At 42.1% G+C, this 13,533-nt stretch overlaps 1 protein-coding gene across 19 annotated transcripts in view; it reads left to right on the top strand.

Moving 5' to 3' along the window:
- Positions 1-8,719: 8,719 nt before the first annotated feature.
- The window catches only part of cacna1db (calcium channel, voltage-dependent, L type, alpha 1D subunit, b), a 497,403-nt gene continuing 492,589 nt past the window's right edge, over positions 8,720-13,533 (top strand). For all 19 annotated transcript variants that reach the window (XM_034171706.1, XM_034171704.1, XM_034171703.1 and 16 more), the window contains exon 1: positions 8,720-8,864. In XM_034171706.1, the coding sequence (XP_034027597.1) occupies positions 8,837-8,864 (28 nt within the window). In that variant the 5' untranslated portion in view covers positions 8,720-8,836. The remainder of the gene's footprint in view (positions 8,865-13,533) is intronic.

Raw genomic sequence — 13,533 nt, 5'->3', positions numbered from 1 at the left:
CCACAATAAAAGGCCACTCTGAAAGGTGCAGTTTTGTTTAATTGGGGGGGGGATACCAGTCAGTATCTGGTGTGACCACCATTTGCTTCATGCAGTGCAACACATCTCCTTCGCATAAAGTTGATCAGGTTGTCAATTGTGGCCTGTGGATGTTGGTCCACTCCTCTTCAATGGCTGTGCGAAGTTGCGACGACGAACTGGAGTCAGGTTGAGACCCTGATGAGGACGATGAGCATGCAGATGAGCTTCCCTGAGACGGTTTCTGACAGTTTGTGCAGAAATTTTTTGGTTATGCAAACCGATTGTTTCAGCAGCTGTCCCAGTGGCTGGTCTCAGATGATCTTGGAGGTGAACATGCTGGATGTGGAGGTCCTGGGCTGGTGTGGTTACACGTGGTCTGCGGTTGTGAGGCTGGTTGGATGTACTGCCAAATTCTCTGAAACGCCTTTGGAGACGGCTTATGGTAGAGAAATGAACATTCAATACACGAGCAACAGCTCTGGTTGACATTCCTGCTGTCAGCATGACAATTGCACGCTCCCTCAAAACGTGCGACATCTGTGGCATTGTGCTGTGTGATAAAACTGCACCTTTCAGAGTGGCCTTTTATTGTGGGCAGTCTAAGGCACACCTGTGCACTAATCATGGTGTCTAATCAGCATCTTGATATGGCACACCTGTGAGGTGGGATGGATTATCTCAGCAAAGGAGAAGTGCTCACTATCACAGATTTAGACTGGTTTGTGAACAATATTTGAGGGAAATGATGATATTGTGTATGTGGAAAAAGTTTTAGATCTTTGAGTTCATCTCATACAAGATGGGAGCAAAACCAAAAGTGTTGCGTTTATATTTTTGTTGAGCGTATGTTGACTTCAGTGTTTTTTGTAAAACACATCAATATGTTGCTGTTGATTTGAAAGTGTTTCAAAAAGGTTCATGTGTGTATCATTTTGTTGCTAGAAAGACATTTTTAGAAAGGATTGTTAGGTTTTGGGCAGCACGGTGGCTTAGTGGTTGGCACTGTTGCCTCACAGCGAGAAGGTCATGGGTTAAATTCCCACCTGTGGCCTTTCTGTGTGGAGTTTGCATGTTCTCCCTGTGTTTGTGTTTCCTCCCACATCCAAAGACATGCGGGTAGGTGGATTGGAATCTTTCAGTTGTCTGTAGGTGCGCAAGTGGGTGTGAATGTGTTTGTTTGTCTGTTTGTGGCCCTGCGACAGACTGGCGTCCTGTCCAGGGTGTACTCCGCCTCACGCTCTATGACTGCTGGGATAGGCTCCAGCCCCCCGCGACCCTTAATTGGACTAAGCAGTTGAACATAAGAGTGTGTGTAGAGTTTTGACAGAGTGCCAACTTTTGCTAAACGTGTGTAAGCAATCAGCAAAATCTGTAAAGGGGGGTAATACACAGTATTAAGAACAGGGGTATGTAAACATTTGATCAGGGTCATTTGGGTAGTTTCTGTTGTCATTATGATTGTAAAAAGTACACACAGCTGTTTGACAATAAATGACTTCATCCAACCACTAACCATGAGTGAAAACAAGTTTTTGTGTTATCATCCATATTCTCGGGAAAATGCCCCCCCCCCCCCCCCACAAAAATTCTGCCAGAGTATGTAAACTTTTGAGCCAACTGTATATGCTATAGCCAAATGTTGATTTATAACATTATAATTAAAAGCAAGAATGTCTATCCTAAAAAAAAAAAAAAAAATTAGAGTAAAGTAATGAACAAACCAACTAACTAATAAACAAACAGTGACCCGTACAGATAGTGACATTTTTTAGTTCAAAATACAAATGCTCTTTTAACAATGGATGAAATTTACAGTCTCATGTATGTTATAAAAAGTTCCCAAGCCTTGTGAAAGATGTCACCCTTGTGGTGTAGTCGACAGGTAGGATAGTCCAGGGAAACGTTCTGAAAACAGTCTTATGCCTTTGTGTCCTATTGGGAATCTGATCTGAGATCCATTTAATAAGCAAACACTTTCTGGCACAAAAAGTGAGCATTCGGTACAGTTTCTTATGAAATTTGTCAGTGACAATAGGGTCAGTTAACCCAAGCAACAAAAACAAAGGGTTGCACTTCATATTGGTTGAGAACATTTTGTTCAGTTCCTGTCCGATCATCTGCCAGAAATGTACTTTTGAGCATGAACAAAAGCAATGTGTGAGGGTACCAGTCTCAGCTTTACACTTTAAACACAACGGGGAAGAATCAGGTTTAAATTTGTGGCAAAGATACAGAGAGATGTGGGCTCTGTGGAGAAGCATGAGTTGAGTCGCTCTAACTCTATTACAGACACACACAGGTTTTGCATTGCTCCAAGTATCTTATCACTCATCCTCAGAAATTACATAGTTGAGTTCCTTATCCCACAAATCCCTGTGAGGTGTGAACTGTAGAGGACCTTTTAAAGATATTGTAAAGTATTCTAATGGAGCCAGGTGACTTGGTTAAAAAATTTTGCCTCTCTGTGTCTGATATGTCCTGATGCACAGGATCCGCAACATTCCCACAAATAAAATTCCTCACCTTCAGATATCGATAAAAATCCCTCCACAGGAAATATCAAATTTTCCTTTTAACTGATTAAAAGACATGAGAACATGTCCCTCAAAAAAGTCCTTCAGTTTAGATAAACATTTATTGGCCCAATTTTGAAATCTGTTATCTGTCATGCCTGGAACAAACTCAGGATTATTCCATAATGGTGTGAACATAGACATTATGTTTGTGCGGCCTTCTAGGCTTCTTACCGTCCGCCATGCTGTAGCTGTGGTAAGAGTAATCGCATTACAGCAAGAGACCCTTATGGATTGAATCTTTCTGAGAAACAGCAGGGTTGCTAATGGACATTCAGACATGGAACTTTCTATATACATCCATAATGAGTTAGGTTTTTATGCACCCAGTCGGCTATGATTCGTAAATGTGTGTTCCGTCGATAATTGTTCATGTCTGGAAGATCTAATCCCCCCCCTGCTGAGGGGCACCATAACATGGCCATCTTGAGGCGTGACCACCAAATAAACACCTGGTCCTTTCTGTGTGGAGTTTGCATGTTCTCCCCGTATTCACAGGGAGAACTGTTGCCTCACAATGAGAAGGTCATTTGGGTTCTCTCCGGCTGCTCTGGCTTCCTCCCACTTCCAAAAACATGCAGATTAGGTGAATTAGAAACTTTAAATTGACTATAGCCCTGTGACAGACTGTCCAGGTCTACCCTGTCTTACACTCTATGACTGCTGCAATCAGCTCAAGCCCCCTGCGACCCTTGATTGGATTAAGCGGGTATAAAAAAATGAATAAATCAGGGGAAATGTTGAGCTAAAGAAAGCAATTAAACTGCACTTTTACAGCATTAAAAAAAAAAATCAGGAATATTCCACAGAAAACATACTTTTTAAAGCACTTCTTTTGAAAAAAAAAAATGTCTCCCTTAATGTGGCTTCCTTGACTGTCAGAATCACCAAAACTGAGAAGCAGCAACAGCAAACTCTGGACCAGCTGCGGCAAAATCCACTTATAGGGCACTCATTAAAAGTCATGTAATCGTCTCAACACACAACAGCAACCCCCCAAATCCACTGGCATGACAGCAATATAAGCTGGTTGGGCTTATGAAAGAGCGCATTTTGAATTCTGAGTCAAACAGATCAGACTGGAGCTGTTGGCAAAATTCAATTGTATGTGCATTAATGGTAAATGTCCACCAGGTGGAGATATCACTCCATTTCAAGAATCTTGGGAAGCAAAGACAACCAAATTGTTGCTTATGCAGTAGTTGTAGATAAAAATAACTTCTGTAACATGACTGTTGTTCAATCTTAGAGCACTACCGCAGCTAGGACAGCAGACGAGTCATCAGCCTCCAAGTCCTGCTTTAGTGTATCATGAAAACCACATTCCTTATGGTGGGCAATGCTGAGACAAACCCAACACGCTGGCATTCTTCTTTACAAGCGTAGAAGTGGTGTCACTTTGGTTTTTGCAGCGATGGACAAACATTGGTCAGTTAATATGTCAAAATTCTGGAAGTGATGTCACAAATTCCTACATTTACGCTGACTGACAGCGTTCCAAAATCAGTAGATTGCAACTACACTACACCCAATTCAAACACACTTGAGCCCCAAATACAGGGCTACCTTCTAAAGTATTTTGAACATGTTTAAAATGACAGAATTTGGACGTACTCCCTGAATTCCAGTGGGGAGCCCCGTCTGAATTCAGAGGCTGTGGCTGCATTGACCAAATGTAGACCTCCTGGCCAGACACCCTTGAATAGTTGGTCCCTGATTTCAGTCACTGTAGCCACGACCTCTATTCTGAATGTCTACACTCCGAGTTCAGCAACATTTGCTGTTCTCTACTTTTAAGATTAGGCTTAAAACTTTCCTTTTTGCTAAAGCTTATAGTTAGGGCTGGATCAGGTGACCCTGAACCATCCCTTAGTTATGCTACTATAGATTTAGACTGCTGGGGGGTTCCCATGATGCACTGAGTGTTTCTTTCTCTTTTTGCTCTGTATGCACCACTCTGCATTTAATCATTAGTGATTGATCTCTGCTCCCCTCCACAGCATGTCTTTTTCCTGGTTCTCTCCCTCAGCCCCAACCAGTCCCAGCAGAAGACTGCCCCTCCCTGAGCCTGGTTCTGCTGGAGGTTTCTTCCTGTTAAAAGGGAGTTTTTCCTTCCCACTCTCGCCAAGTGCTTGCTCATAGGGGGTCGTTTTGACCGTTGGGGTTTTTCTGTAATTATTGTATGGCTTTTGCCTTACAATATAAAGCACCTTGGGGTGACTGTTTGTTGTGATTTGGCGCTATATAAATAAAATTGATTTGATTTGATTTGATTCAGAATGAATTTTTCTTGGATCCAAAATAGGGATAATGTAGCCTGACCTTAACGAAAAATGATTTCCATCACGCTTACAAACGTATGAATGTAGACTAAATGGAACAGTACAACACACTGGAACAACTTCTTTTATAATTGGAGCTGTTGTTACGATACAAAGACCCAAATGTGTTGATTTCGGAGCAGGTGACCTGCATCTTTGTCAGATGGTAGAACACTGCAGCAGGGATTATGGCTGGAGGATTACACACTAGAACAAAACTGTTATCCCACACACAGGCACAGGTAATCCCATGTAACCTTCCAGCACAGCCCTGACAACTCATTTCCTCTCATACTGCCGCAGAGTGAGAGTACAAAACGGTGCTATGAGGCCACAGAGGAGAGGCAGGTGACAGAATGCCGTTTGTCATCAGGACCAGGCTCCTCAGGGGTAAGTTCTGACCTTTATGACCTCATACAGGACCAGAGACCTTATAGTGCTTTTGAGGTGGTGTTTCAAAAACACTCAAATCATATTTATCTTAATTTAGCCTTACATTCTGAAAGGCAAGTGTTTAAACATGAAGTCTGTATTTTTGGAGGAATGGATTTGTGTCACTTTGCATCAAATGTGACTTGAAGCAGATTAAAACTTTTGATGCACAGTCCATGTTTCCTTTTCCACATTAATACCTAAACTCAACTAGAGTTAACTATGACTTGTGAGGTTCGTGCAGCTAGTGTTGCAACTAGCATTTATTAGCATTACTTTTTAAAGCGAATGGAGGTGTGTGTGTGTGTAGGAGGTTGTGATGTGTTTGTTTATATGTGGCTCTACCACAGACTGGCGTCCTGTCCAGGGTTCACCCCGCTTCATGCTCTGTGATAGTTGGGATCAGCTCCAGCCCCCTGTGTTCTTTAATTGGAGTAAGCAGGTAGAAAATGAATGAATGAACTTAATAATGTGACCATTGCTTTATAACTGGATGTAAAATACACACACACTCAAAAAGTGTATTCTGGAACAACCTTTCCAATTTGTATGTTTTGGCTGATATTACAAATATTAACACCTATACCACGCTCAAATCGGTGCATCCCTCGCACCTGCAGATGATTCAGCCTAAAGTAAGATGTGACTGCAGAAATGCAGTTTACTGCATTTTTCAGGTTTCACATCTTTTGTTCCCTTCTACCCTTCTGTGTAAATATTTTAGACACCTTAGAATTATTATTAATTCAATTCAATTTAAATGTATTTAGTTTATATAGTGCCAAAATGTAGGGTCACCACCTGGTACAAAGGTGTACGTTAATAGTACAATTGTAAAAAAAAAGAGAAATTTATTAAATATAGCATGATTTTCTTTAACACCACACACTCATCTTCAATCGCTTAGTCCAATTAAGGGTCGCGGGGGTCTGGAGCCTATCCCAGAGCGTGATGCAGGGTTCACCCAGGACAGGACGCCAGTCTATGGCAGGGCCACATATAGACAAACACATTCACTACGGACAATTTATGTCTTTGGATGTGGGATGAAACCGGAGCACCCAGAGGAAACACAGGGAGAACATGCAAACTCCACACAGAAAGGCCACAGGGAATCGAACCCATGACCTTCTCACTGTGAGGCAACAGTGCTAACCACTAAGCCACCATGCTGCCCTGCAGGATACCACCTAAAATAAATATTCTGTTAGATGATCTAAAGTAAATGAAATGAAGGGTTGAGAAGCAGAACCCAGCAGTTCCAAAAAACCATATTTTTAGTTGAGGCCAACTTGCGCTGAGTTGCAATTTAATTTCAATTTCAATTTTCAATTTATTTTCCTTTATATAGCGCCAAATCACAACAGAGTTGCCTCAAGGCGCTTCACACAGGTAAGGTCTAACCTTACCAACCCCCAGAGCAACAGTGGTAAGGAAAAACTCCCTCTGAGGAAGAAACCTCAAGCAGACCAGACTCAAAGGGGTGACCCTCTGCTTGGGCCATGCTACAAACATAAATTACAGAAATAATTCACAGAACAATTCATGGACGAATATACAAGAATTGCTGTTGGTGCACAGGACAGGAGGATCGCCAACACAAACACAACTCCCATCTCTGGATGGAGCTGCACCTTAAACAGAGAGAAAAAACAGAATCAGGCATCAGAAAGACAAAAAATACTGTATAATTTGCCAGCATTAATCAACAAGAAAAACAGAAGAAATACTAAGCAGTAATTGCACAATCAGGTGTACCACTAATGTTTCACTTTTGTCGAAAAAATGAAATTCAGTATAATGCTTAATAGTTTGTTTCACAATGATAACAACATCCCAAGGGATCTTCATGCAGAATTTCATGAGCAAATACCATTTAGATTTTTTTTTCGGTGACTGACTGAGTGCTTGATCCTTGTGAACAAAAACAGGTACTACAGAGACTACATTAGGTTTGTGAAGAACTCTTTTATTCCAAAAAGTTACACACCAAAGCATTGGAAATGGTGTTATTTCTGAGTCCTATAATGTGAGTCAAAAGACTGGACCAAAATTTCTGCTGTAAAACCTCCATCATAGTTTTACAAGTGATTCCAGTATAGAGCTACTACTACGGAGACTTCAAGGCTCTACGGACATTTGGCACAAATAGTCATTCTTGAGGTACTAAAAATAAATATATCACTTCCAATTTCTAGATCATGGTTGAGACAAAGACACTATATTGGTATCATTCCTGCACCTAGTGTTGCCTCTCTGTGAGTATGCTACTACGGAGACTACAATATTTTGGGGGACATCCACATCCCTGATTATGTGAATTTCCCAGAAGTTCCTGCAAAAAAACTGAAACAAATTACTAGCACTGTTTTGTAGGGGATCCATTTAGGTGTCAAATCTAATAAACAGGAATTATGAAATCAAAGGATTTATGTTTAGAACATAGTGTTTTCTCAAATGAATTGACAAATTTGGATTCTGGTTACAAACCTATTATTTTACTCAAATGACTGCTGCTTGGCTCCAAGTGAAGATATTTTGATTCCGTAGCTTGTGTCATGACCAGAGAAATACTGGGAATGTCACTGATTGGTGTAGTTCTTTGAAAGGTTCGAGAGGATAAATATCAGCTTTATTATATAATGAGCAGATTTCACATGAAACGAGGTAACATGCAAACAATTGCATTTTTTCACCATATATTCACCATTTTTGAGTTTTTTTTTAATGCATTTCCAAACTGTAAAAAGCAGGGCACAGATAAAGGTATGCCCAAGGGTCCTTAGCAATAGCTTCTAATGTCCCAAATAGCATTATTTTATGAGATATAGGTTGGTAACATTGCATTATTAAAATGGTAAGACCTGATTGTGCACTTACTGTAAGGTGATCGCCGTTTGCAAAATATTAAAGAACTAGAACATATCATTTACATTTTATTTATAGAAATCAGTGCGTTTTCTAGTGTGTTTTCTATTAAATCCACATTTTAATCTGCATTTTTCTCCTTAAATGGTCAGACTGGGTTTAGCATCAGAACCCTTCAAATTCTGTAGCACAGTGTAAAGTGGTCACACATGTTATTAATGTCCTATTTATGCTTTATTTATTTATTACACAGTTTGCAGTTCAGCGTGTGAACGTGGAGACGAGTGTGCAAAATTATATCATCTTCATTTTCGACTTTTGATGCTGATGCTGAGTGATTGTTGAGAAGTTTGTGTACCCCCCCCCCCCCCCTTCTAAAAGCGCACGTGTTCAGTGGTCCAGCAAGCGCGCTCGCGCTCCGGATGATTGACAGCTGCACTGATGCCGCTCCGTGAATCCGCACGCGGACACCCGGATGTGCCGAAAATGTTTGGCGCTGCTGTCGGTGTCTGCGCTCGGAAAACCTGTAATAATAATTCAGGTTAAAGGTTCGGCGCCTTTCCGTGGTTTTTCCGACGATGAGTCGGATTTAAAACGGATTTTTTCGATGTGGATTCGAGGATGCAAGAAGCAGATGAACGGTGTGAAGGTAAAGACGCGCGCGTGGAGCGCAGAGTTGGAGCTTCTATCAGCTTCATTCTGGCTCTTACAGTCTTATTATATAACAGAACCGTGTCCGCTTCTGGGGGGGATTTTGTTTTACCCCCCACTCTATTTAAATCCACTGAATATGTGTTTTGTCTTGTTTTTGTAATGACAAAATTAAGACCAGGTAAGAAGATCTGACCAAGGGCGGCTCCAGTTTTTTTGTATTGGTGGTGGTGGGGGTGGCAATTTGATTTATTTATGGTTTCATTAGAATTAGTCAAAGATTTAGCAAACAGTGTTTACAGAACCTAATGAAAATGTTGACTCTTCCCTGGTGTATACGAGATCTGTTAGAAAAGTATCGGACCTTTTTATTTTTTGCAAAAACCTGATGGATTTGAATCACGTGTGCTTGCATGAGCAAACCTTGAACCTTCGTGCGCATGTGTGAAGTTTTTCACACCTGTCGATTGCATCATTTTCTGGTAAGCAGCCTTTGTGTGGGATGTGTGTAGCGCGCTTGGCAGATTTTCACTTCAAGGAAAAAGATGGAACGACTGGAGCAGCATCGCATCAAATTTTGCCAGAAACTGGGCGACAGCCAGGTGGAAACCATTCGGATGATTCAGACGGCTTTCGGTGACTTTTCAGTCGTGTGGCTATCTGAGAAATTGTGGAAGAGGTGGGCATGTCACAACATGTCCTGTGAGACTTCAACACAGAGGCGCTTTTGCTGCGCTGTTAGCAGCAGCATGAATTTCACTGCCACTCTTTTCAAGTCACAGTGGAATGTACTGAAAAAGTGCTGATGTCCACCTCTTCCGCAATTTCTCGGATAGTCACACGACGGTCCCGCATCACCACAGCATTCACTTTGGAAATGATCTGGTCATTTCAGCATGTTGATGGCTGACCGGAGCACGGCGTGCTCTCCACGGTTGTGTGGACTTCTTTAAATCGGTTGTACCACTCCTTAATCTGTGTGATGCCCATAGCATTGTCACCGAAAGCCGTCTGAATCATCCGAATGGTTTCCACCTGGCTGTCACCCAGTTTCTGGCAAAATTTGATGCGGCGCTGCTCCAGTTGTCGCGTCTTTTTCCTTGAAATGGAAATCCGCCGAGCGCACAACACCTGTCCCACACAAAGGCTGCTTACCAGGAAAAATCGACAGGCGTGAAAACGTTCACGCATGCACACAAAGGTTTAAGGTTGGCTCAAGCAAGCACACGTGATTCAAATCCATCAGGTTTTTGAAAAAAATAAAAAAGTCCGATACTTTTCTAACAGACTTCGTATATTTCACACAGAATGGGAGGTTTTTGCACTCCAGAAACTGGCCAACACTTCCAGAGAGGCTGCATGTGTGTGGAATTGAAAATCTCTAAACTAGTCTTTCTCAAACTGGTCCACAGACCACTGATAGTCTGTGAGAGACATCTTGTGGTCCATGAGTATATTGGTGTAATATCACATTTTTAAAATAATATATGGTAACTTAAAAACTTTTTGAAAATTACTTCAAGGGAGTTGAATCATTTTATTTTTTTTGTTTGTTTATTTTATTGGAGAAGTGGTCCTTTGTTTGAAAAAGTTTGAGAAACACTGCTCCAAACTAATGTCTCAGCTGCTCATGAACATTGCTACTCACTTTCTTGTTCCAGTTTCATTTAGCAGAAAGGCTCAAAAAGTACTGAAATTTGAGCAGCACTGACAGTCTGGTTCAGCTTGCAAAATTGCATGTGACTATTTACAGAATTAGCCAATAGCTTTGTACACTTCTTGGAATATTTAGAATTCCAGTATGGTCAGGTCCACTTCCAGAATTGAATGAATAGCAATATTTGCACAGAACAAATTTCAGGTTGGCCCAGTCTACAGTGATCAGTCCTTTTACCAAATACTGAGGCAAGACTTGTAGAGTGGGCAACTGGCAACCTCCGGCTATCAGAAAGGAAGCCAACCAGAAGAGGAAACAGTTGTAGTCCCTTGACTGGCCACTTGAGGCTGGCTCCAAAAATTAGCAAGTTCAATTGAAGCCCATTTTAAAAAGTCCAAGTTGAGAGGAGAAATAAATATGTTTACAGCCTGGTACAAACACCAGACAAATCTTCATCCTGTGATTGCTGTCACCCTACAGGGAGTGACACTATTTTTGTTATGTGTCGGACGCAGCCCGGAGAACCGACCAGCGTTTGAAGGACCCAGTATAAAATAAGCAGAGCACGGTACAAAGGATAACAGAGTTTAATGAACATAACAGTGCTGTGAAAAAATATAAAAGTGCGCGGTCTGGCGTGGTGGTTTTGCGGTGCGCTCCCAGCAGTGCCAACGGTCCGGAGCCAGAACCAACCCGGACCCAAGGACCCCGCCGACACCCCCCAGGTGGCCGCGACAAACCGAGTCTGTGAAAGAAGGAATCATTATGTGAGTCCACACTCAACACACAGAGAGAACGCTCAAAGGTGCACAAACAGCAAACACTTCCTGGCTTAATTACTAATCAGCTTCCCACCCTGCAGGCATGGAACACCCAGTTCACAAAACTCCACTGCAGAGGAAGCTGATTACACGACCAACATACAGCTCAATATAATAAGGTGTGAGGGACACCACATTTACTGACTGTATTAATGTTAGTCACAAAATCTAACGTACCTCAGGAAGTGTGCTGACGAGCGTGAGACCTCACCCCCTCCTCTTTCACAGACCATGCATCAAACCTGGACGTTCTCTGCATCCACTGATGATGAGATGGCTCCCGAGACGACGATCTCACCCGTCTGGTCACAAGGTTGAGTCTCTGGCAAATACACACTGTGTACTCCAGTCTTAAATGCCACCATGTTCCAATCCATGTAGATGCACCACAGCTGTGAGTCCTGACGAGCCGCAGGTGATCAGCCTCAGGTGATCAGGGTGAGGTCCTGATAAACTCAGCTACACAGCCACTCAGTCCCAAATGCAAGCCACCTGGAAGGAAAAACAAAAGACAGGACAAAAGACAGAAACAAAAAGGCAGCCAGGCCCCCCCAGCCATACAACAATTGTAAGGGATAATCTGATGAGCATTTTCATTCTCTTGATTTTCATAACCTTTACAGATTGCTAGTATTGCATCATCACAGATATCCAGTTTTGCATCCTTCCCGAGTTAAAACAAAAGAATGCTCATTTAATTATCAGCATGGCAACTGAGATGTGCAAAATTGGTCTTTCTCTGAATGAGGAAGAGGAATGCCACAAACAAACATATTGCAGAAACACTGGTTTCATTAAAATCAATAACATTGAACCTGATGACGGGAGGATTCTGGTTTGGCGATGTGGTGTCTCCATAAATGAAGAAGACAGATGGTTAGCACTGTTGCCTCCCAGTGAGGAGGTCCTGGGCACGGTTCCCACCTGGTCCTTTCTGTGTGGAGTGTACACTTTCTCCACGTGCTTGTGTGGCTTACTTCCAGGTGCTCTGGCTTCCTGTAGTTTTTTTTGTGATTTAAAAACTTTAAGCTGACTGTAAGTGTAGGTGCGCTGACACTTGATGCACACACTTGCAAGCACGTCGTTGTGACGATCCCACCAGTTGGACACTGGCTTTGTTCCCCCGCCTGCTACGCGATGAGCGCTGGATGCTTGATGCTGCTTATACAAAATAATTCTTTCGTAGTGGATTAATAATTTTCCCTGCAAGTTGGCCACTGAAAATGGCTCTAATCGCTTCCTGAATCACAGAGGACCGTTCACACGCGCCACGAACAAGCTGGAGAAAGCATTTGAAGCTGTCTAAAAAGGTAATTATTTGTCATGTTTACATTGTCATGGCTTGGTAAAACAGTTGCATGTTCTTTCCTTTTTGTGTGCAGCTGTAAAAGTATGTTTATGACAAATTTAACATCTCGTTATAATTCTTCAGATGAGCTGCGCTCTGATGCAGTGTGCTGACGCAACCACTCGCTCTGTTCACTTCTTCTTGACTCCACTTGACGAGCTGCACGTAGTGTTGACGAGCTAATCGCGCCATGCTGCACGACATTTATGTGTGAAAGATTTTTTTGAACATTTCAAAATTCTCTTTGCGCAATTGCATGCACCAGTGACCCTCTCGCGTTCAGTCTGCACTCGTTAAAGACGAGTTTACTCTCTTGCACAACAAGTGCACAAGTGTCAGTGGGCCTTAAATGTGTTTGTCTATAGACTGGCTTCCTGTCCAGAGTATATTGCGCCCTCTCCCCGTACGACTGCTGGGATAGGCTCCAGCTGTGACTGGAATAAGTGGGTATAGAAAATTAATTATTTATTAGGTAGTCTCTTGTTACTGATTGCTAATACCCAATTGTCTACATTTTTGATCCTCAATTGGGGCCAGAACTCAGGGTTATTCTGTGGTGAAAGCGTTGTAAAACACTGTGAGCAATGGTGAGTTTTAAACATCTACAACATGAAGCACATGAAAAGCAAGTTGTACTCTTTAAAAGAAGACAGTTTTGAGATGTTACCAGAGACATTTTAGCTTTGTGGAAAGGGGGAGGGGGGCAGCGGAAATGTCATTTTGTGCCGGCATGTGTGTAAATGTAATGGGAATCCTACATACTCTGGTGTATTTGGAAATAGTCTGTTACCGTGGTACTATGTACTGTAAATGGATATAAAAATTTTGCCTCATATTTTAA

This window comes from Thalassophryne amazonica, chromosome 6 (assembly GCF_902500255.1).
Source record: "Thalassophryne amazonica chromosome 6, fThaAma1.1, whole genome shotgun sequence".
NCBI lineage: Eukaryota > Metazoa > Chordata > Actinopteri > Batrachoidiformes > Batrachoididae > Thalassophryne > Thalassophryne amazonica.
The sequence above is the reverse complement of the archived record's forward strand: the minus strand, read 5'-3'. Positions and strand labels throughout refer to the sequence as shown.